Source organism: Apis mellifera, linkage group LG1 (genome assembly GCF_003254395.2).
Source record: "Apis mellifera strain DH4 linkage group LG1, Amel_HAv3.1, whole genome shotgun sequence".
Taxonomy (NCBI): domain Eukaryota; kingdom Metazoa; phylum Arthropoda; class Insecta; order Hymenoptera; family Apidae; genus Apis; species Apis mellifera.
The window spans coordinates 4,632,899-4,657,383 of NC_037638.1; the positions used below are offsets into that span (position 1 = coordinate 4,632,899).

General features: G+C 26.6%; 5 protein-coding genes and 1 long non-coding RNA gene across 9 annotated transcripts; 4 read left to right on the plus strand and 2 right to left on the minus strand.

Moving 5' to 3' along the window:
* The first annotated feature begins 6 nt into the window (after positions 1–6).
* On the plus strand, positions 7–3,060 carry LOC725317 (PHD finger protein 12). 2 transcript variants are annotated; one of them, XM_001121177.5, is made up of 5 exons: positions 7–292; positions 428–627; positions 744–1,018; positions 1,091–2,115; positions 2,201–3,060. In XM_001121177.5, the coding sequence occupies exons 1-5, from the start codon at positions 245–247 to the stop codon at positions 2,570–2,572; spliced, it is 1,920 nt and encodes a 639-aa protein (XP_001121177.2). In that variant the 5' UTR covers positions 7–244; the 3' UTR covers positions 2,573–3,060. The 2 variants fall into 2 exon arrangements, with proteins under 2 accessions (XP_001121177.2, XP_006562003.1); XM_006561940.3 differs by having other exon boundaries at positions 1,094–2,115.
* On the minus strand, positions 2,708–4,148 carry LOC552648 (GPN-loop GTPase 3). Its single transcript, XM_006561939.3, has 3 exons — positions 3,895–4,148; positions 3,434–3,630; positions 2,708–3,349 (listed from the first exon to the last, which is right to left on the minus strand). Exons 1-3 carry the CDS (start codon positions 3,937–3,939, stop codon positions 2,746–2,748), a joined length of 846 nt encoding a protein of 281 aa, XP_006562002.1. The 5' UTR covers positions 3,940–4,148; the 3' UTR covers positions 2,708–2,745.
* Positions 4,149–4,396: 248 nt separating this feature from the next.
* LOC725418 (replication protein A 32 kDa subunit) lies at positions 4,397–5,409 on the minus strand. Its single transcript, XM_001121269.5, has 2 exons — positions 5,024–5,409; positions 4,397–4,944 (listed from the first exon to the last, which is right to left on the minus strand). The coding sequence occupies exons 1-2, from the start codon at positions 5,280–5,282 to the stop codon at positions 4,463–4,465; spliced, it is 741 nt and encodes a 246-aa protein (XP_001121269.2). The 5' UTR covers positions 5,283–5,409; the 3' UTR covers positions 4,397–4,462.
* A 774-nt stretch (positions 5,410–6,183) lies between these two features.
* On the plus strand, positions 6,184–10,147 carry LOC413950 (N-alpha-acetyltransferase 25, NatB auxiliary subunit). 2 transcript variants are annotated; one of them, XM_006561941.3, is made up of 10 exons: positions 6,184–6,328; positions 6,448–6,672; positions 6,771–7,024; positions 7,104–7,327; positions 7,402–7,711; positions 7,801–8,105; positions 8,264–8,522; positions 8,605–8,850; positions 8,928–9,536; positions 9,626–10,147. In XM_006561941.3, the coding sequence occupies exons 1-10, from the start codon at positions 6,268–6,270 to the stop codon at positions 9,845–9,847; spliced, it is 2,715 nt and encodes a 904-aa protein (XP_006562004.1). In that variant the 5' UTR covers positions 6,184–6,267; the 3' UTR covers positions 9,848–10,147. The 2 variants fall into 2 exon arrangements, with proteins under 2 accessions (XP_006562004.1, XP_006562005.1); XM_006561942.3 differs by having other exon boundaries at positions 6,196–6,332.
* A 2,605-nt stretch (positions 10,148–12,752) lies between these two features.
* LOC107963979 lies at positions 12,753–15,574 on the plus strand. The gene is made up of 2 exons (XM_026442425.1): positions 12,753–14,695; positions 15,217–15,574. The coding sequence occupies exons 1-2, from the start codon at positions 12,769–12,771 to the stop codon at positions 15,519–15,521; spliced, it is 2,232 nt and encodes a 743-aa protein (XP_026298210.1). The 5' UTR covers positions 12,753–12,768; the 3' UTR covers positions 15,522–15,574.
* A 2,715-nt stretch (positions 15,575–18,289) lies between these two features.
* LOC102655724 lies at positions 18,290–23,614 on the plus strand. Of its 2 annotated transcripts, none has more exons than XR_409257.3 (5): positions 18,290–18,678; positions 20,918–21,190; positions 21,948–22,110; positions 22,190–22,971; positions 23,060–23,614. It is a non-coding gene; the product is annotated as an uncharacterized LOC102655724 (long non-coding RNA). The 2 variants fall into 2 exon arrangements; XR_409256.3 differs by lacking the exon at positions 18,290–18,678 and adding an exon at positions 19,045–19,723.
* Positions 23,615–24,485: the final 871 nt, after the last annotated feature.

The following is a 24,485-nucleotide window of genomic DNA, read 5'->3' on the forward strand; positions in this document are numbered from 1 at the left end:
TATATATATCATTTAAATAAATTTTTTTTCAAATTTTAAATTTTTATTCAGAGGCAGCACAATCTACAATCCTTTATAGGGATACAATCTTCATATCTAATATTTTGTTTTTCTAAGTTTTAAACATAACCAACTTATATATGAAAAATGAGAATTAAGAATAGATATATGCTTTACAATTAAACAAATGTTTATTAACAATAAGAAAATTTTATATTATTAAGAAATAAAAATTAATTTTAAAATGGGTACTGTAGAATATGGTTTTCCAATGGTTGGTGGTTTAATGCCAGTAAGTATAAATAAAAAAAATATAATTAATTTATATATAAAATTATATCATGCATGTAATTTTGTAAATATATTTATAATATATTTATATATATTTTAAGTATTTGACTTCAATTTTTAATTTTTATATTGTTAGCAAATTCAAGCTCTTATAGCACCACCTGTATCAGAAGATTCTAAAACAGCAAAAAATAAGAAAGATAAGGAAGAAAAAAAGCATCCATATTTTAAAAGAAGAGGACGTGGTCATAATCGTGATATTTGTGATGCTTGTCGAGATGGAGGAGAACTTATATGTTGTGACAAATGTCCTGCATCATATCATTTACAATGCCAGTGAGTTTAGATATTTGATTGAAAATAAAAGAAATGAGAATCAATTTTTCTTATTTTTGAAATATATTTTATGTTATTTTGAAATTGTTAAATCTTATTTATATAATCATTTTTAGTTATCCAGCTGTGGATCCAGCAGATATTCCTAATGGAGAATGGTTGTGTTATGCTTGTCGATGTGCATCAAAAAGAAATCTTTTAGATAATAAAGGAAATGAAAAAAACAAAAAAAAATCTGCATTAGAAATGCTAGCTTTAGCAGCATCTTTAGTTAATCCCAGAGAATTTGAATTACCTAAAGAATTGCAATTACCAATTATGTTTCCTGGTAGTAATAAAATAGATTATGTTTCAGGTAGAAGAGGAAAGCAACAAAGTGGAAGTAATAATGGTATATATTATTAATTTTTTATAAATAATTATTATATAAATTATTTTTAACTATAAAATATCTTTTTCTTAGTAGGAAAAAGTCATTGTTTAGATAACAATTTAATGGTACCTTTGCCAGCACGATTGTGCTTTGAATGTGGTCGTAGTTGCAGAAAAGCACCTTTAATTGCATGTGATTATTGTCCATTATATTTTCATCAAGACTGTTTAGACCCACCACTCACAGCTTTTCCAATTGGAAGATGGATGTGTCCTAATCATCCAAATCATTTCATAGATCAGAATTTATTAACATCATGTAGAGTAACAGAACGTATTAAACTTTGGGATAAATATGCTAATCAACGTATAGATCAACATGCTGTAAAATTGGACTTTTTGCGGAAAGCACGTGCAACAAATCCACTTTTTCGTACAAAAATTAAATTAGAAGGTCGTACAAGAGTAAAGGTACCGTGTTCTGTTAAATTTCATTATGAACATCCACCAGAATTAGATCCTATACAATTTTATCATGATGCTGTTATAAGACCAGTGATTAAAGATAAAAATATGCAAAATGTAGAAAATAATGATAATAAATCTCCTAAAATAGAAAATACAGAAGTACAAAATTTGGGAGAATTAATGGAAGTAGAAAATGAAATTGAAGAAAACAATGAAATAAAAGAAGAAATTAATTTAGAAGAGACAAATAGTATGGAAATTAGTATTAAACAAGAAGAAAAAATAGAAGAAAAAAATACAATTGAAACTAAATGTGATGATAATAATAGTACTGAATATTATGCAGAACAATATGGTTATGATATAAAAGAAGGTATACAGTTACTTGAACGACCAGTTTTGGAAATATTGGCATTACAACGTTTAGAACAAATATTAGATCCAGATGGAGAAAATTATGATATAATTAATTGCCAGATGAAAGCCAGAGCAGCATTGTTTTCTTTAAATCACAAACCTAAACCACCAGCTTTTATGGTTCATAAAACATTAACTATTGGAAGTGGTCCAAATTGTGATTTAGTTTTATCTAATTATGGTAACTGCAATTTTACATCCTCAAAACACGCTATTATTTTCTTTGATGAGGTGATAATAATTATTTTAACATTAATTTTATTAAATGGTAAGGGATATAATATTATCTTAATTATTTATATTTTTTTATTTACAGAGTACCAAACGTTATGAATTATTAAATTATAGTGAATATGGAACAGTGGTTGATAATGTACTTTATTCTTGTAACTATACAGGCGTCATAGAACAAGTAAAGGAAGAAATTGATGATAAATTATCAATGAGTAAGGAGCAAGAAACAACAGATGCAGTAAAAGCTATTATAAAGGAAAAATTATTGTCTCAAGATCAAATAGAAGATCAAAAAGTATTATGTAAATGTAATTCAACAAGATTGGAGACAAAAAATAAAAATCATTTAGAAGAAGGATGGGAAGGAAGTGCTATTGTTGCTCATGGATCAACATTGACATTTGGATGTCTAATGTTTGTATTTAATACGATAAATGCACATTTAGAACGATAAATCATTATAATGTAAATATTTTATCATTTTTATGTACAGATATTTTCGTAAACCAACGTTAATTAAATTAATGAAATAAATTTTTTTATTTGACATTATTTTCATCTCACAGGTATTAGAAAATAAATTTTAAAGAATGTTTTATAAAAATATTTTATTGAGTAAAATCATTCTTATGTATTTGTATCATAACTTGTATCTTTATCATCATCGTCAATAAGTTCATCAAAATCTTTAATTTTAACATCAGCATCCTCTCCATATTGAATAATATTATCAATTGTTAATTTAATATCTGCAATACTTTCTTCATTTTTTATATTTAATGGATAAAAACGTACTAAGCTGTAGTCTTCTATAAGCCTTCCTATTGCTTCAGTGAGATTTCTATATTTTTCATTCCAAGGATCTTTTTCCATATCTGCCAATAAACTATGTGGATCAGGTTCTAAATATTTATCTAGCTGTTTTTTTGCACTTTTTGATAATAAATCCATTTTGCTAAGTATATTAATATGTGGTAGTTCTAAATTTATCATTACACTAAGTGCAGCCATTGTACCAGATAAAAATTTTGATCCATCAACCATAAATTGACTATCTATTAGAAATATTCCACATATACGAAAATTGAGATTTTGTAACATTGTTATTAATTGACGAATGACTGTCATATGTGTATATAATTCTATCTGACCTGGACAATCAAAAATAATATAATCATCGTCCACATCACCTAATTTTTCTTCTAACCATGAGGAGTTTTCTATTAAATACCTATAAATAAAATTTAATGATAAATTTTATATCTTATATCTATAATTTTTATATCTTACAAAACAATTTATTTTATGAACTTACTCCATACAAAATACAAGACCACCATTTGGTCCAAATCTTAATTCATCATCTTCCATTGCATCATCTAATTGAATTAATTCTCTTATATCAACTAAAGGTTCATAATCAAAATATTCTGCTGCTGGATCTAAGTTTACTACTTCTACTATTTTCCTTTCATCTATTGCATGTTGTTGCATAGCAGAACAATATGTAGACTGTCATATATAAAAAAAAAATTATACATTAATAATATCAAATACTAATTATATAATTTTATTTTATATTTAATAATATAAAATACATAATTTATATTTAGAAAAAAAATATAAATATCATTATTTATTATTATATTAATATAACTATAAATTCATTTTCACATTTTTAATAAAATATAATTGAAAATAAAATACATATACGTTATTCATAATATACATTTTAAAATTGTAGATTTAAATAAAAAAGAAAAAAAAATACAATACCTTTCCGCTACCGGCTGGTCCCATTACAAGTTGTCCATATCTCATTTTGATCGTTTTTAAATATATTATATGTAATGTATTAAATATATTTAAATAATATTAAATGAAATACTCTGTCTAATCTTAATTATTAAAAGTTGAATCACATTTGTGAGAGAAGTTTAAGGTTATCAACTTTAACGATTTTGAGTAAAATATATAGGTTAGCGTTGCAGTTTGCACAATATAACTTTTTCAATGAAATAAGACTTTAATTACGAATATATAAATATTTTGTATTTTTTGCTAAAAATGGATAGAAAATAAAGATTATAAATTTTTATGCATCAAATTTTCAATATGTTTATTATATAATTTTAAATAATACAAATTTATGTATATTTTTTTTAAATAATAATCTTAATACTATCAATAGATCAGATAATTTTTATTTTTTTATTATGAATTTATAATAAAATTATAAAATATAAAAATAAAATGAGCTCTAAATAAATGTAAATAATTTTAATTCTTAAATTTAATGAAATTTAATTTAATTAAAACTACATCTTATAGTATTTTATATAATTTAAGTTGTTTTAAAATGATCATCTGTACTTGTTGTATATATGTGACCTTCAGAAACTAAAAATTCTATAATATTATCTACATCTGATAAAATTGATTTTGGAACTTTCTTCTTAATCTCAGATCTTTCAATACCACATTCAGTATCATTTTGTGCATAAATAATTTTATAAACTAAACTTTGTTGTGATGACATTCCATAATGAAGATCATCTTCATTTGATACTTCATTTGTACTATTCTTTTTTAATTTTCTGTTTTTATTAAGTTTTGCTTCAGCTTTCAATGAAGCATAAATAACTTCAAGAATATGATTTGTTAATTCATTTAAATTTTGTAATGGCAATAATCGTAAAATTAAAATATGACGTTTATCATTTTGTTCTCTAAGCATACCAACTATACGAACATATGTATTTACTTCTGCTACACGATCTGTTTCTTGTTTATTTGCTTCTAACCACTTGAGTGCAGTTATAGTACCTGAATGTATTAAAAATTGAATAAAGAATTAAAGGAGAAAAAACACAAAGAAAAAATATAGCTATTTAAAAAAAAAAACCTGTATCATCTTCAATATCATATGATATTTTTGTTGCTGTTTCTTCAACATTGCGTATTAATCCAACAAATGTAAACATACGTGCTTTAATACCCCAAAATGTTGGATCTTCAATAGGAGAAATAGAATGTAACAATTTTATTGTCACTGGAATAAGAGTTTGAACTCTTTGTACATTTCCACCTTGTCCATCTTTCCGAGTATTACTCAGAAATCCACCATCAGAATTTATACTGGTATTTAAATTTGTTGACCACATATTGATATTTAATTATATATAAAGACTTTTTAAAAAATAAAGTCTGTTGTCGAAACTTCAGTTTTGACAAATGGCTGAAGATCGAAAAGTATTAGTTAGAATAAATAAATTTACGCGCGAAAATATAACCATGATTTATATAAAGACTAGATTTGTAATTGAAAAATATATGTACAAATTTATGTTATTAATATTCATTCTTATAATTACAAATTTTATATAATATATATTACGAATATTTTATATATTTTTATATATTTTATATATATATATATATATTTTTATACATAATTTTTATTGTATATTTTAATTGAATCTTAATTTAATATCAAGTTTGGTTTATATCAAAATATTTAATTTAAATTTATTTATAAGATAAAAACAAAATTTATAAAATATAAATTAGAATTAGTATTTATCGAATACTTTTAAAATTAAAATCGTATTGATTTATTAAATATTTGTAATTAAAATAAAAATTTTGTGTATAATATAAAATTAAATCAAATATTGTTATAATAATATAAATTAATGATTCATTATGATGAAATGATAATTTCAATTTTTTTTATCATGAATTAAAAAATTTGGATTTTGAATTAAATTATATATAAAATTATATATATTTATTGCATATTTATATTGTATATAAAATCTATAGATTAATATTTAATAGTAATTTTTAAAATAAATAATTAATTAATAATGATTTGTAAAATAAAAATAATTTTAATATTATAATAATAATTTCTTTATTTAATGTTCATATATATAAGATAAATAATTTATATTAATTTAAAAATATTCATATTTTCAAGAAAGGAAATTAAAATTATTTTTAAGTGAAATTTTTATCTTTTTTGAAGTCATAAAAAATCATATGCATATAAAAAAACTAATGTAAATGTGCCTTATGATATGAATATGTAGCGGACGAAGGAAAACTTTGGTTTGTTGATTTAAAACTATCATAAAAAGTAGTATCATGGCGTCTAAGATCCGTGTGGACAATACCGTTAACGAACGTCGTTTACGTCCGATATATAGCAAGTACACTATTGACATTTATATCAATGAGAAAATGAATATATTTTTTAAATTATAAGACAATGTGCTTTTAGTATTTGACCGGTAATGAGGTTATGTAACGTTAGTATAATTTCAGATTGGTTGGATAATGGAAATAATAAAAAAGCTCTTCAAGAAGCAGATAAAGTACTTAAAAAACAACCAAGCAATCAATGTGCTAGAGCACTCAAAGCTTTGGCTTTATTACGACTTGGTAAAGAAAATGAATGTCAAATTATTATGGATAAAGTACGTTCAGAGATTCCTTGTGAGGATTGCACTTTGCAGGTCATGAGTATTTGTTATAGAGAAAGACATCAACGTAAGTTTAAATTACATTTATAATTGTATGCATAATTGTAATTGTTATATACATTAAAATATTATAAATACTAAATGTGGATTAAAATTTATTTATAGCTGATAAAATTAGTGAAGTATATGAAGCTGCAGTTAAAGTAGATCCTAGCAATGAAGAATTATTAACACATCTTTTCATGTCTTATGTTCGTCTTGGTGATTATAAAAAACAGCAACAAACAGCACTTGCCTTATATAAATTAAAACCAAAAAATCCTTATTATTTTTGGGCTGTGATGAGTATAGTTATGCAAGCTATTCATGTAGATGAAAAGTTAGCAAAAGGAGTTACTTTACCTTTAGCAGAAAGAATGGTCTGTAATTTATTAAAAATTATTCTAATAATGTAATATAAATAATTTTATTGATATTTTTTATGTGAATAAAATCTAGGTATTGAAATTAATTAAAGAAGGAAAAATGGAAGCAGAACAAGAAGTGCAACTTTACTTAATGATATTAGAACTTCAAGGTAAAAGTGAAGAAATGTTAAATGTTTTATCAGGACCCTTAGCTTCACATCTTTCATCTGTTTCACAACATAAAGCAGCACTTTTATTGAAATTGGAACGTTTTTCTGAAGCCGCTAATGCATATAAAGAACTCATCAGTGAAAAGTGAGTTTAATATAGGTATATGTATATTTTAAATAATAAAAATGTTTTACATTATTTGTATATCATAAATATAGTGTTGATAATTGGACATATTATCAAGATTATCTTCTTGCTGCTCTTAAATGTCAAAAGCCAGAAGAATGTTTAAATTTTTTTAATAAAATTATAACAACATCTGAGAAAAAATTTAGAGGTCCTTATCTTGCAAAATTTGAATTATTAAAACTTACTCAAAATGATGATGTTATTGAAAATATTACTGAACCAATTGATTTAATGTATCAATATTTTTCACAATTTGGAGAAAAAATTTGTGTAGTTGGAGATTTACGTTTATATTTACATTTATTAACATCTACAGGAAAACAACAGTTAATTCAGAAGGTAAATGATAAAAAAGCAAAACATGATGATATTTGTGATATTTTATTATAAAAGTAATAATTATTTTAATTAATATCATATATTTTTAGATAGAAGAAGATGTTGGTGTTAAATCTGAAGGATTCCCAACTACTGTGCAACAAATGCAAAAACATATTCATTTAGAACAATTACGTCGTATTTGTGGTTTTCATTGTCCTCCATATGTTGATATAAATAAACAAAAACAATTAGTAGAACGATTATGTAAATTATATAAAAAGGGTAATGAATTATGTCCAATTCAAGATAGATTACCAACAGACTTTTGTCCAGCAGATTCTTATATTCTTTTAGCAACGCATTTATTACATGAATTATGGTATAATACAAATGATGCAGTTTATCTTTATAGGTAATTATGTTTATATTATATTATATTATTAAAAAAGATATATTTAAAAAAAATTTAATAGTAATATTGAAGTAATATATTTAATAATATATTTAATAATATATAATTTATAATATATAATATTTATAATATATATATTTAATAATATATTTTTATAGGGCAATGGAATTATTAGAATGTGGTTTATTATCAAGTCCTGCTAATTTTTATATAAAGATTCTATTAGTACGAATATATTTAGAAGCAGGATTAATTGGTGCTGCAGATCATGTTTTTACTTTATTGGATGTTAAACACATTCAATTAGATTCATTGGGTTATTTACATGCACCATTACTTGCTCCACTTGGCCATCTTTCATTAGCTTCCATAACATTAGATCATACAACCAAGTTTTTTATTGCAAATTACAAAGATGTATGTATTTGCATATTATATTTGCTTTATTAATAATATTTTATCTAATATTTTATCTAATTAATTATTATAATGTGATTAGAGTGCAGATCATTTAACATTTGCTTATAAATATGGAAGTTTTGTAAAGATTCAAGAATTTGTGGAATTAAAAGAACGTTTGGAAAATTCTTTTCACTTTGTTATGACTACTGTAGATAAAATGCTTCTTGAATTAAGTTGGTGTAATAGTTCCACATCTTTAATTTCTACTTTAGATAATATGGATATACAATTAACTGAAGATTCTGTTCGATTGAATTCTTTACGAGATAATCGTGACTTAGAGGTAATTCTATTTTTATGATTTATTTAAAAAAAAAAATGATATTAAAATTTAAACAAAAATTTAATTCTTGATAACAGGTTGTTCCTGGATGGGAACCACTTACAGAAAATGGAGAAGATTCTAGAATGCAAGAAGAAACACGCATATGCATGCTGAGATTACTTGCAGTGAGGGATTTGATTTTAAAAATTTTAGCAGCATGTGTAGCATCTGATAGTTCCTCTCTTCTTATTCGATTTTCTAATGAATTAAAACAATTGAATAATGAGCAAATTCCTTCTATTCTTCAAAAATTTGAATTAGAGGGAAAAAAGATTAAATCATGTAAAATGTTAGTTCCTATGGATGCAGTTGAAAGGTTAAGCGAAGCTTATTACTCCGAACAATTGAAGACAATCGCCCGACTTGCAGAATCACTTGCACAATCACGTTATCCTGATCTTGAATGTATTCAAATGCTGCAAACTTCACCATGTCTTCAGACGATAGATATTCCTGAAAAAAGAATTCCAGTGTCTTTCAAGCATTTTTTATTAAGAGCATCCACATGTAGTGAATCTCTTGCAATTATTAGTGCCATATGTATTCTGTGTGCAACACAATTACAACCTAAGACTTCGCAAAAAAAGAACAAGAAAAAATGTAACAAACAAATAACATCTCTTCCATTAAATGATAATGACCATGTAAGTTAATTATAAATACAAGTATATTTATATCAATTGTATTATAATTTGAACAATATTTTATTATAGTTTATTATATTATGTTACAGAATTGGAAAGAAGTAGCGATTTTACTTGAAGAACGAATTCAAAATTTAGATTCAGTACTGTCAGAATTTGAAAAATATCAATTACATACAGGATTAAATAATGACGAAGATGTGTGTGCTACAATAATTAAATATGGACAAGATAGTTTGGGACAAAGTTGTAGATCGTTAAAATCTCGAGCTCAAATCACTTTAAAACTTTTAAGTAATTTAAAAAGCTGAAATTGTACGAAAATTCTTGTACAAAGAATATCCATCCAACTATTCATTGATTTTTAAAAACGAATCATTTATTATGTACATAGTTCTTAGTCCTAATCAATTATAAATACCGACTGAATTCCTTATTGCAAGTCAGTTTTAAATGGCCTTAATTTTGTGTATTAAATTCATAAATGTTTAATAATTTAATAATTTTTTTTTTTGTGCACAATTTTGATATGTTCACGTTGAAATAGAATACACTGCCGTCTTATATGAATTATTTTCAAAAATAATGAATAAACAGTATATTTGATAAAATTGGATTGAATTAATAAAATTTGGTTAAATCCAAATTTTGTTATCTTTGATGCATAACAAGATATTGAAAAAAATTTTCTAATTGCTTATTATTAATTTTATTTATATAATCATTTAAAAATTGCTGTATAATTTTTTATTGTTTTAAAAATGACGAAATTAAAAAATTTTAATTTGTATTGTTATATTTACATGTGCATTAAATATGTATTTTCATAAAGATGTGTATAAATAGATTATAGATAAGTGTTATAAAATTTAAATTAATTTAATGAAAGTCATTTTATGTCTTTTTTTCTTTAATATCAAACAAATTTATATTTTATTTTGATTCTTACATTGTATATGAATAAATTTATTACTTGTTAATCATGTAATTTTAGTAATTAGTTGATTGAATTGTATGAAATTAATAAATTGGATAAATTTATACGAAAAGGAAATTTGTTGTATCAATTATTACATTTATTAATGTAATAAATTGTTAAGTGCACAAATTAAGAATAAAAATTTAAAAATTGTTAAATTATTGACCATTATATTTACAAAATTATTTTTTATTATGAAAATTTTGAGTGCATGATGCATGTTATAACAAGATCATATATAATTATAATTAATAAGATAATTGATTGAAGAAAAAAAAAAAGAATGAAATAAATGAAAGCCGTCTTGGGCATGTAAATTTTGCAGACATATAGATAAGGAGGATAAATAAAAAGAAAAAAATAGAAATAGGATAAAAATATTAAAATCAGCTTTATTTTAGAGCAAATAAAACTCATTAAGAAAGAATAGAAAATAGTAAGAGAAAAAGATAGAGTAGATTGAGAAAGAAAGAATTGATAATTAATGCCATCTTTTGAGTAGTTAAAGACTTTCAAAGCAAGTAAAGGAGAGCAAGAACTAAGCATTAGCGCTATCTTTTGAATGCTTTAGAAATAAAATAAAGCAGTCAAAAGATGGCGTTAATATTCAATTCTTATTTTATCTCTATCCTTTTCCAATTTTTTATCTTTTTTTTTTTTGAGTTTCACTTGTGGCATTCTGAAGATGGCGTTAATTTCAATATTTTGATATTATTTTTAGATTTATTTTTTATTTTTTTTTCTCTTTGTCTATATTCTTGTCGCGTGATACAGACAAGATAAGAAATTTCAAATAATTTCAATTATTTTCAAAATAACAATATTTTTTAATCTTTAATATAAAAATTATATTCTTGATTTTAAAATATATCTCTAAATGATATAGAATATCTTGTATATTATATAATATATATTATAATTGAATAAAATTTGATATTATGAAAAATAAATGATAAATAATATAAAATATATTTTTTTCTGATTTTTTAAAAATATTTTATTAAAATAATTAAAAAATAAAAATTTATTTCTAATTCTTTTAACAAAAATAACTTATTAAAAAAGTGTACATAAGTAACAGCATGAAATCAATTATCTATTTTATAATTTATATAATATAATCATGTATAAAATGCAGTATTTCATATAGAGATATACTATAAAATATTTTGTTATAAAAAATATTCATTTTATTATATTATTATAGTTTTATATCAAAATTTATAGTTTCAATTTCAACTATTACTAACATTGCAATCTCAAAAACACATGACGATGACAGGAAATGATCCATTCGAAAAAATGTCAACGAAAAAATATAATTAACCCGAATTATGGTTATTCGATACAAAATCCTAAGTGACACTTTTGAAATCAACTGGATTCAACCGGAACAAAGTTCTATGAAATTTTAGCGCGAAATTTGAACTTGTGCAATGTGTTTTCTTCAAACAATTATATAATTCGGAATTTTTTAGGCTATACAGTTGATATATTACAATTTATAATATTTTATTTTATTAATATCATTATTAAATATGAATTCCTTTGCGGAAAGCCCATTATTTTTTTTCATGGATAATATGTCACCCATCATTCCTGTTAAAGTTAGCAAAGATACACGAAAAATCATTGAATTATCGGATACAGGTTGTGATGCCAGATTACCGGCGACCAAAATTTTACAAAATACCGATCGATCTTATCCTCCAAAATCTAAGGTAAAATTAAACGAAGATTGGCAATCATATTGCGATGAAAAAATCGAGAACAAATATTATGAAGAAAGAATTCGAACGCCAAATGAGCATAATACAATGGATGCTAACGCAGGCTATTACTCTTTTCCTAACAAAGATGAAATCGATCAGGTAATTATTAAGAACTTGAATCAGATATTATATCGAAATTATTAGGAAAATTGTACAAATTTTTATAAAAATTATAATTTATTTAAAGATTTAATTTAATTTTTAATATTTAAAATTTCTTTCTTCTTGTATACAGCTTTAATAATTTTTTAATTACTCAATTAATTTTATAGAACATCTGTTAAATTTTAGATATTTTAATTTTTAAATAGAATCTATTCTACTTATTTGGATATTACAAATTTCTAAAAAAATTATTCTTTTTTCAATAAAAATTTAACAGAAATATCATTTTTATGAGTTTGATAAAAATCTTTTAAAATTATTCTTTCTTTAATTATTTCTACAGAATTGGGAAAGCTTCTCTCCACTTGAAGATTTCATGGAAAACGTAAATTTTAGAAAAAAGTTAGAGACTAAAGAAATCAGATCTAAATTAAAAACACCAGAAAGAACAAGACCAAATTCTTGGAAGCACAAAGATAATGAAATTTTATCAACCACCATTCCCAATAATCACAGTCAAACTCGACAAAACATTCAAAATAATATGAACGATATAAAAAAAGATACTTCTCGAATAGGATCAAAAACAACTGGGTATAAATTCAAATTTTCTCGTTCTAATTATCCCAAAGTAGATCCCCGACTTACCGATCCAACAGTTACCAATAGAGAAAAACTAATTTCTATGGAACCAGAATATTATGAAGAGTTTCCATCTAAGGATATTCCGGAGAAATCATCGAAAAATTATAAATTTAATTGGCAAAGAAATGCTGACATATCCGATTACACGGAAAATCTTCTGGATGAAATATCGCACAAACATCCTAGATTTTCTAGATATAATACGAAAAATGAAAAATTCACTAATTCTAAAAAAGCCAATGACACGTCGAAAAATTGGAACGAGACAAATGCTAGCAGAATTCGATCCAGAACTTGTTCACCTCCCATCAATCGACGAAAAAGAAGTAGATCTTTCTCCAAAACGTTTTACGAAGATTTGAATCAACATGAAGATCAACGAAATACAGAAGATTCGGAATATATGAATAACGACGAGCCTCGATTTTCACAAAATTCAAATTCGAATGAATCCGTAAATGAATTAAAGTTTGTGGATCGTGGAGTGGATAAGGACAGTTTATCCGACTTGCAAAATGTTTGTACATCTACTGAACGATTGTTCAGTTCGAAGACAACGATCGTGGATCCTTTGTCGGATACCGGTAATACAAGAGTTAGCTTCTGGGAGTTCATTCCATTGGACGATATCGATGATCAAAAATGCGAAAAGATTACTGAACAAGAAAGTAAGAGAACTGGTTTCGTGCACCAGCAAGTTCGTTTAAGTAACGAGAATTATACTTCCACTAAACGTTCGCCCAATAATTTTATAAGAGGAAGAGAAGTTCAAAAAGATATCAGAAAAACTAGCGAAGAAAATTTTTCGAATTTCAAATTATACGAAAAAGAATTTCCGAAAAGGTTAAACACAGAAAAAACGTTGCTCAATTCTTTTCAGAACGAACGATACAATGATAGATCAAATACTACTGAGACAAAGTTTATGAATTCTAACCTCGAAAAACAGAGAATAATGTATTCGAATATTCCTATAAAAATGAAAATTGTCAATACATCGAAGACTCAAGAACGATGCAATTACGAATCCAAAAGTCAAACTAAGATTGGCAGTAGATTTAATTTTGGATGGACAAATAAGACGAATCGATATTTGAAGAGACCAGTCAGTGCTCCCAAGCCTGAGATCATCGAAGATAAAAAGAAAAGAATGATAAATATGCAAAACGATGCATATAAACAAAAGCTAAAAGCAAATATTATGGAGAGAACAGCGGCATGTTTGAAACGCAAATTGGATAAAACGAAAATCAAGGAAGATTTGACAATTTTGAATCAGCAGATAATCCAGAAGAAGATAAAATCTGAACAATCTGCCTCCAAACTACCTGTAAGAATAGGAAAACGTCTTAGATCGAAAAATCCTATCGCTAGAAATCGAATTAATGAGGCAATGTACAGTACCAAACAAGAAAATAAAGAGATAGAAATGAAGGAATTTAACGATACGTGTCAATTGAACAATATAAGATCTCGAACGAAACCGAAATTGAGACCGAGCGTGATAATAGATGAAGGAATGAATGTTACCGAAACTTCGAAGAATATTCCATTGATAGAGAAAATGCAGTCCATTGTGAATGATTGTAGAGTTGGAGTTAAAGCTAATTTCAACGAAGATTTGAAAAATGTGAAATCGACAATGATTAAAGATCACGGTAATGATTAAAAATAAATTGGAATTAGAATGTCCGATTTTATAATACGCGACACTAAGGTTAGAAATTGTTTTAAGTCGAAAAATGTTCGGATCTCATCGGGAATTGTCGGTTCAAGTCGGCTTAGATCGAGTTCTCGAAACATACGAATATCGAGATTTCTAAAATTTTGAAAACTCGAATCATATTTCGAGATCAATTTTGTTGAATATTATAATGGATTCACAAATATAAATTGGAAGTGTTTATGAAGTTAGTATTCATGATTCGAAATTTTGATTTCAAATTAAAATCTCGATATTTATATTTCGAATTCTCGCATATTATTAATACGAAACTGTATGTGTTCTCGAAACTTTCGAAACGCTTCTTGTTTCTGAATGGATGAAATTATGTGTTTTTTAGAACATTGAATTTTGATTTCAAAAAATAATTTTGTGATTCGAAATTTTTTTAAGTAAAAAATTTCGAGATTTCGACTATTTTATACCTTAATAATAACGATTCACTTAATTTTGCAGATATAAAAAAAGATGTAAAATCTTTAAACGAAGAGGATAAGAATGTTGAGGTTAAAGATAGAATCGAGTCGAAAAAATTTATAAATGTTGAGGAGAATCGACGGAAGAGAAATGATAATCGAGAGATGAATCAAAAGAATTTTTCAATAAGAGAAGAAATCGAAGGTATATCAAAAAATGGTTTGAAAGAAAAATGTTTTTTTCGTTTGAACGATAATATTACTTGTGATAATTATTACGATAAAGAATATAAGAACGTAAATCCACTTCGATCGCGAAACATATCAATCAGATCACAATTTTGATTTTGTTAATATTCATTTTTTTTTTTTCAAAATAATTTCTTTATTTCAAGGTACGTATATTTCACGTTCAAAATTTAATGTAATGTAAAATTAAAATTTTTTTTTAAACATATGATTAATACAAGTATTAAACATCTGTATCATAAAGGTTCGAATGATAATGTTATCAACTGTATAGCCTTTAATAGTGATTTTTCTTCAATTGTATATGCTTATATTAAATATCAAATTATTCTCAAATTTATAATACTCTATTTCAATGTAATCTCTGTTTTTGTAAATTTTTGCAATAGTATTTTTAATAATTATCTAAATATTTATTTTGTTTGATCAATTTTCACGATACAAACAAAAATTTTTTCAACTTGTCTCAAGATATAATTGATTGATGATGCAAATACATTGACTCATCGAAAAAAAAAAGATAGAAACATGTAAGTTTGTACGGATGAATAATATTGGGACATGCATATGTGACGACGAATCTGTGGGGAATACATCATGGGTTACCTCAAAAGAAGATCCCGAATGATACCAATTATGTCATCAACGCACCATACAACTCTCTGTCTCTGTTAATCCGATGTCGTACCATGGGTTACGCCCGCATGTCAACCCCTGTCAGACTTGCCGCCCTCGTATTTTTGCTCTTGGTTCATGTAGAAATCCCCTAATCTTAGAATCAAGAGAAAGATATGTAATTGTCTTTATTTACCTTTTCACGATCGGATGAAAATATGATACAGTAGTAAAGAAATGTGCACGATCAAATGAATATATATGGATGTTGATATAATCATGGAATACTTTTGGAAAATCGATTCTAAAAATCAGAGCAAAAGTAAAAGTTGGTATGTAAAATGTGAACATGTCTAACAATGTCAATTTAAAATTAAATTTTATTTTCATTGTTGTATAATAAAGAAAAATGTTTAAATTATTTAAGTACTAGGGTATTTATATAGAAAGAAAGAGATTTTACTACATTTATTTATAAAAATATTTCTGTATTTATTATCAAGTCTATTAAAAATTATCCCTTTGTTCAATTATAAAAATCCAATATCATTTTAAATAAAACTGAAAAAACATATCATTAAAAAATACAAATACAACAAACTTTATGTTCATCATTAAATATGCGGTTATTCCTTTTCAGGGATTCCAGATCCATCGTATGTAATTTTCCAATATACGCATCAGGATTGGCGCGCGCGGAGATCGCCTTTAACGTCAGACACGTCTAACTCCCTTTGCACGTGTCATCCCGTGGACCAAGGGCGTGAACTCACGTCCACACACGCCCACGCACCAAAGGGGAAGATAACTGTTGCGGGGTCACTCGACACGACACTCTCTCGTGCCATCTTCCTCTCCACCCTGTCGAAACGGCGACAGTGTAACAACCCTTACCGTCACGGTTTCTCTCGTCTCTCTTTCTTTTTCTCTCTTCTCTTTCTCTATATACCAGGGGTTGCACAATCGCGGCCTGATTGATAATTTATACGGTGCGTGCAGGTTATTCGATTATCCGTCCCTCCAACTGGCCCACTCTCTTCTTCCGTTTTTCGTTTCATTTTCTACATGCCGTTTCTCTGTTCTCTTCTCTTCTTTTTTTTCTCTCGTCTTTCTTCGATATTCGTGTTGATCATTTATAGGTTATTATAGGTTAAGTTGTTGGATATTGTTGTTCTATAATTTTTGGATTCTTTGTAATTATTTATATAGTTGGTAAACAATGGTTTTTTTATGCAAGATATTTTAGTAATCTATTTCAAGATGATTTATATGATATACAAATTTATAAAATATCATATTAAAATTTTTATATTATCAAACTTGATAGGAAGAAATTATTGATCGCTTATAACTTGTGATTCGTGAAATGTTTTAATAATATTAATTCAATTGTGCAAGATATAAATTTCGATTTTTTAGGCTTCTCTTTGTTATTTTTTGATCTTTGTTTTTAATTATACGAATTGCTAAATCAGCTTATGGTTTGAGACCGTAAATTAATACGATTTCATCTTATTATGTGGCGAACACGTGTACCGTCTCTTATCCACCTTACATGTTCTGAACGTCGCTTAGAATATTTCGGGGTAGGTTGTATCTCATCCATTGCACGTGCCTGGATAGATATAGAGCGATAATTTACGTATACGTATATTCATGTTTATAAGGAAGAGTATAATAGCATCATTTCCTTAATTAACGTCTTTGTGTACACTGTACGTGTCCTGGACATAAAAAGAAAGAATAATTTTGATAGTAAATTATTCTGAAATTAAAGAATCATATAATAAAAATAATCTAATATTTATATTTTACTTTCTACAATATATCTACTTAATGTTACATAGAATTAGATTTTTATCATTGATTTAATGTTACAAAGTTAAGTATATTTTCTAAAAAACAAAATATTAATTTTATTAATAAAATTGAATAATTTAATATTTTGTTAATCATTTTCCACAAAAAAAATAAAAAAATTATTATTCCATTGAAATTTGATCGTGTCGGAAAGGATCTTGAATATGTAGTATGGTAGACATTCTACCGAATATATATACACAGGATATAATGTGTAGATCACGCACGAAAGGAGTGAGAAACTGTACACACGTAACCACATACGAACACAACCCAATTAGACTTCGAAAGGATACACCCTAAGGCATTTCAGTGTATCGAAATTAATTCGCGCGTAATTCTTCGAAGCACGTATTGAGACGCTGTTAATATATGGTAGAATTTTTTTTCAACGTATTCAGATAGATTTCGAAATATATATTTAGATTTCTATATTTCTTTTTGTTATCGATAGAAGTAGTCGTAATAATAGAAACGAAAGGATCGCTTTCACGCTAGAATGCAATGAAAATAAATAAACGTTAAAATTCAGAGCATACGTTCCTCTGCTTCACGAAGCGGAATATACCTATTAAACGATGCAGCCACGCGCCAAAATAAAAGATCATGGGGGAGACTAAATAGTTTCCTATAGCCGCAGGCAGTGCACGATTTGTGCATCGAACTGTCATAGGGACATAGGGATATTGAACGTTCTCACGTTTTTCACATGGCCAGTTCGAAACGTCACTTTTGATATTCGTGCTGTTCAATGAATCTCAACAATTGATAAAAACAGGTTAGATTTTTTAAATTTTTTATTGTTTATAATTAAATAATTATAAAATAGAATTCGTTTTTAGTACAATTTAATTATCAATTTAATTATTCGATTTAACACGGGAGATTATATAATTATAAATTATAATATATAAGCTAATATATAATATTAGCTTTTATAAAGAATTATTTAAAATATAACAGATTTGATACCATTTCTTTAATTAAATTCAATAATTTCAATTTTAGACAATATAACTTTCAGTCAAAATTAATTTAACAAACATTGAATAAAATTAAGTAATAATTATATATATATATTTATTATATTCTTTATATTTTTCTCATATTCTATTTTTGAATTCCATTAAATTATATAAAACATGACACTTGATCGATAATATCAAACATGAAGCAAATAAAAATTTTATATCGAGAGAAGAAACGAAATCGAGTCATCGACCGAAAAAACGTCGATACTAAAGAGAATATTTTATCGCAATCGATCGATACCGCGAGTTATACTGCAAGTGCGTAAATGGCCGCGAGCCTTTATTTAATAAGTTGTTATAAATTAAAGGGCTACTGCATATTAAACCACTCTCGGCATATTTATAATGATTCTTAAGAGACTATGCTGAGCGTATGGATATGTAAATCAACTTTGCCGCTGTTTCGATTCCGCTACATTTCGATCCTTATTTGCCTCGCTATAGCAGCAAAGGATTCTTCGCGATTTCTTCTCTCTACGCTCTTTTACTTCGTTGCGTTACCGCGCGTCCATCTTGACTACCGGATATTGTGTAAGTGAATATATATAGTGTTCGTGTATTTTCGTGTAAGTTCGTGTCCACGTCGTATCGGGTGAAACCAGAGGTCCGGACTCTATACACGTGCAGACATGCTTATGAATTTATCTTCGACGATGAAACGACAAACGGTTTTAATTGCCGCCCCGGGCTACGTAGAGATCGCCGCAAGTCTTATAGGATTCTCCGTTTCTTCTTTGCCTCGTTATCTCGTGGTGAAGCCGCACCGATAAGTGTTTCGACTTTATCCATCGTGTAGGTTATGCTTGAACGTGTTTTTAATGTGAACGGATATTTTATATAGAAGTGTTATTATTATATATTGGATTAACGGGAATAAAATTAACGAATGATCGATTAAAACACACTTTGTCGAACTATAGTATTCATTAATTATCGTTGAATTATATCAACATTTTTTTGAGATTCTTTCGAAGAAGCTAAAATCTGCAATATGTTCATTTTATGATAGATATTTTGATTAATGAGTAAATATAATGATTTAAGCAATTGGTAAATTATATTATTATTAATTTACATGTATAACAGAAGTATTTGAGTGTCTTTTTCATATTTTTTGTAATTGTATATATCTATATATATCTATATATATTGTGTGTGTATGTATATATATGTATATAGATTGGAATATCTTAAAGATTATTCTTACGATTATCTTATAATTTTAATCAAATTTCCATTTATTTATAATCGTGACAATTAAGAAAAATAAATATTTTTTTTTCACTTTGTGAGAATGAATTTTATGAAAAAGTTTCCAAGTAAACACGATCGAAATCATGCATACACTATGATTATCATTACCGATCGTAAAATGTTAAAAGAATAGATTGCAAAGTATGCCATTTGCTTCATCCAACTTGATTTCACGAAGTATAAACATATATGCGTTTACATATATTCGAGGTCGGTATTATTAGTGTGTATTTCACTTGAAACGTTTACGAGCAAAAACTTTTAGCGGTGCTATTATAAATACCGCTAATTTTTACTGCTATAAGAATCGTTTGCATAGGTGATTACAAAACCATGAAGTGATTTGTGTGAGACATTCAGGAAATTTTTTCGAAGATTAATTATTTAAAAGTGAAATTTTCACTGAATAACTTATTTTAGATCAGTGTTTTCCAATCTTCTTGATTTACGAATTCTTTTTTTAGAATATCCAAATATTTTATAATTTTCTTATATTTTTAATTGGATAAATTACAGGTAATATTTCATTTTTAAAGATGTATGAATAAAAACTTAATAGAAATTAAAAAAAAAGATATAAAAAAATGTTTTATTTTTAGGTTATGTTGCATTTTTATATTTAGAAGCATTTCTTCAACAGTGATTTGCCACTAATTTTTCTGTCATAATATATCATAATTTTGCATCGGGACTGAAATTATTTTCGAATAATTGTATAATCAAATCTTTCAGGATAGAGATGTGAGATTCGTAAAAAAAAAACGCAAAAGAGAAGTAACTATAGAGATTCTGATTCGAAGTCTGAAGGGTACTTGAAAACGAAAATGGCAAAGAAATCGCAAACGGCAATCACGGACTAAGTACTAACCTAATCAACCAATCTTCGTTCTGTTCCTCTGTTTCACTGCTCCTCGATTCTTTTACTCAAAGAAAGAAAATGATTCGCTACCCTCGAATTATCCTTTTTGTTACAATTCTTCTTATCGAATGAAGTTTAAACTATAGGTAAGATCTTTTTTATATTTTTTAAATTTATAAATATTTAAAATTTATATAAATAACACTATTAAAATATTAAAATTATTTAAGACAATTTATATTACACAATTTAAATGATTTCTAAACTAATTATCTTTTTTATCCGCGTTGTTATTTTGATTTACATAATTCATGATTATGATAAATGTATTTTTTTTTTCAATTTTAATATTGCCAATTTAATATGTTATCTAAATCGCGTAATTAACAAACTAATTCATCTCGCAATTTCTCTCGTTCGCACTTCTGTTAAAAAGATATACCGGAATCCTGTTCGGGGCTATCGTTAAACATCCGATCGTGGTTCATCCTATTTGCTTCTCATGCAATCGTCCATCTTTCAAATCTCCTTTCGCAATCTTCTCTTTTCGCCAGTTTTCTTCTCTTCTTTACGTGGGCCTTCATACATTGAGACCCACAGACATCTCTTTCTCTCTTTTCCTCTCTATTCCTTTCTCCTCCATTGGCCCCCTTTCTCGTAGTCACGAATATCGTTCCTTCATAGTTCATATATCAAACGCTTAGGAAAGGCGGCGACACATAAATACCCCGTACACGGGTATATAAAAGCCACCACCTCGAGAGGATATATCCCACCAGGTAAAATATATTAACCCAACCTGGGCCGCGTGGGTTTCACTATTTTCGGGGACACTGCCTCTCTTCCCGTTTCACCGTCTCTGTCCGACCAATAGTTGAATTTGATTACATTTTCTTTTTCTAGATCGGTCTACTCTTTCCCGATTGGAATGACTTATGGGCATGCGGCGTGCTTTTGGTCTCCGCGAGTCTATCGCAGGATTATAGCGAGCCATGCAACTATAATAATCTTCCTCGTGGCGATTTTTACTTCTCTTCGATAATATTGGAATTTTGATTGATGAAGTGTTGGTATTTTTAATTTTTTTTATTGTTATTTTTTATTTGTTAAATCGATATCTTATCCAATTTTTATTATTTAATTAGGATTTTTGCTGACTTTTAAGAAATGGATCAAAAATAATGGATAAAATAACATCCCAGTACAATTGGATTATAATCTCCAAAACTTGAAGAAAAATACAAAACAATTGCTCTTCCCTATTCTCTGCGCTCAACATTCCAATTAATGTAAATCATAGTAGTAACGATACTACTCCACTGGGATCGCTTCGTGGAAATTTCCGTGCATTCCGAAAATTGCCAGGTCCCCAAGTGAGCGAAAATTGGATCGTTTGTATCATTTGCGACTGTAACGCCGGCAAATGCCATCCCAGGCTATTATAAACACGATAGAATGAGGTTTGGCAGAGAGTAGGCCAATGATCGGATTATCCTGGAAACTTCTTGGGCAGAGAAACACCCGTGAACTTAGTATGTGCCGAGAAGCGTGTACCATGCTCGTATATCGACATAAGGCATTGTTAGGATTCCCGGGGGACAAACCGAGATCAAACGCTGTTAGCGCAAACTATGCCCTCGATTCTCGCTTAAGTTCATTTTAGTACCATACCTCCAACCTTGCAAGATGTGTTACTAGATGTGTACTAATGCCTTTTATTTGGATTTATTTTTATTCTTTAATTCTGTGTTTTTTTTTTTTAGATGGTGGATTTATTAGATGGTGGTGATCTTATTTATTAGTAATCATTCCTATTTTGTCGACATTTATTTATTTTTAATAGAAGATATAGACAATGTTTGTACATTTACATGAAGAAGAATGTTAAAAATAGTTTTAGATGATACTGTTTTTGCTGAATATAATTGTATGATTTAATATAACATTCTATTTTTATTAATATTTACTTAATTAACATTGGCATATATTTGAAAAAATTTAAAATTTTGTTTCAGATATAAGTAATCCAAGTTGCCTGGAGAGAGTTAATTATTATAAATATATTAAATATTGGATTAATCATTATTATTATATCAACTTTTTTATTTATTTTGGAAATTAATCTTCAAGAATAGATTCTCCAAAAATTTCTTATGAATATATTAACATCCTATATACACATGTATCTGGTGCACACGAGGTTTGGTATATCGTATCCGAAAAAAAGCATTCGTGAAGCGGTGGCCCGACAATGGCGGCCAGTAATAAATTATAAATCGAAAAAAGGAGGAACAACAGCAACAAGAAGCGGCAACCGCGGCGAGTTACGGTTTCGCGTTAAATATGAAATATTGCTATCCATGTCTCGAAAGTGCGCATGTATACAAGGTAGAATGTGTATACGTATACATATAAAAGTAGTACGGTATTAAGTAGCTGTTTAACATATTTTAATTGCCAAACTAAAATTTGAAATACCACTATATGCTAGTTATAATAACTTTCCTAATATCTATTATAAATCTTTGTAAAACATTTGTCTATAAAAGTGGAAGTTTAGTGGAAGTGAAATAAAAGATTATTATTATTTATTTTTCATCTCTGTTTTATGTTTTTTGTTATTTCAAGAAAAAACTAAGCTAACAAAAAAAATTTAAATTGTAATGCAGATATTTTTGCAGTAACTTTTTTTTTATTAAGTTTTTATCTTTATGTTAAATTGTTTAAATGTTATTAAATATATTTATGTAACTGTATTATATATAATTATATATATTTATATCTACAAATAAGTTTCCAGGAATTCTAACCTATACCTAGATAATGATTTCTATAAAAAAAAAGCATTTATTTCATATGTTATACATATTTCAATATTTACGATTCTATTCATCTATTTGGGTTTTCAACGAGTTTTAGGACGACAGATCTTGGCCAAGGGCGGAGATCACCAGCCCATTAAAAGGACCTTATTAATATTGTAATTCCTTTTTAATACGCGTAAATTTAGAATCGAGACAAGCCCACCTTGGAGACTGTTTTATAGTCTTTTTTTTTTTTTTTTTTTTCATAGATTTTTTATTTCCGATGCAACGTTCCTTGGAATTTTGGAACTGATTTTTACAATGAAAATTTTTAATAAACGTATAAATTATCCATTGAATTACTTTAATGAATATAAAGATAATAAAAAAGTAACTAGAATTTTTTTTCTATTATTTAGTTATTTATTGTCATCTGTTACAACAAAAGAAAAAAAGTTTTTGACATAAAATGATCAGAAAATGAAAAAAAAGATTAAATAAGAATCAAATTTTTTATTTTATAAAAATTCAAATTTATATTTAAAAGTATAGATATTTCAAAAGTTTAGATTTAATTCTAAATTTAGTTTTGACTTTAAATTTACTTTAGATTTGAGTTAAATTTTATATTTCTTAG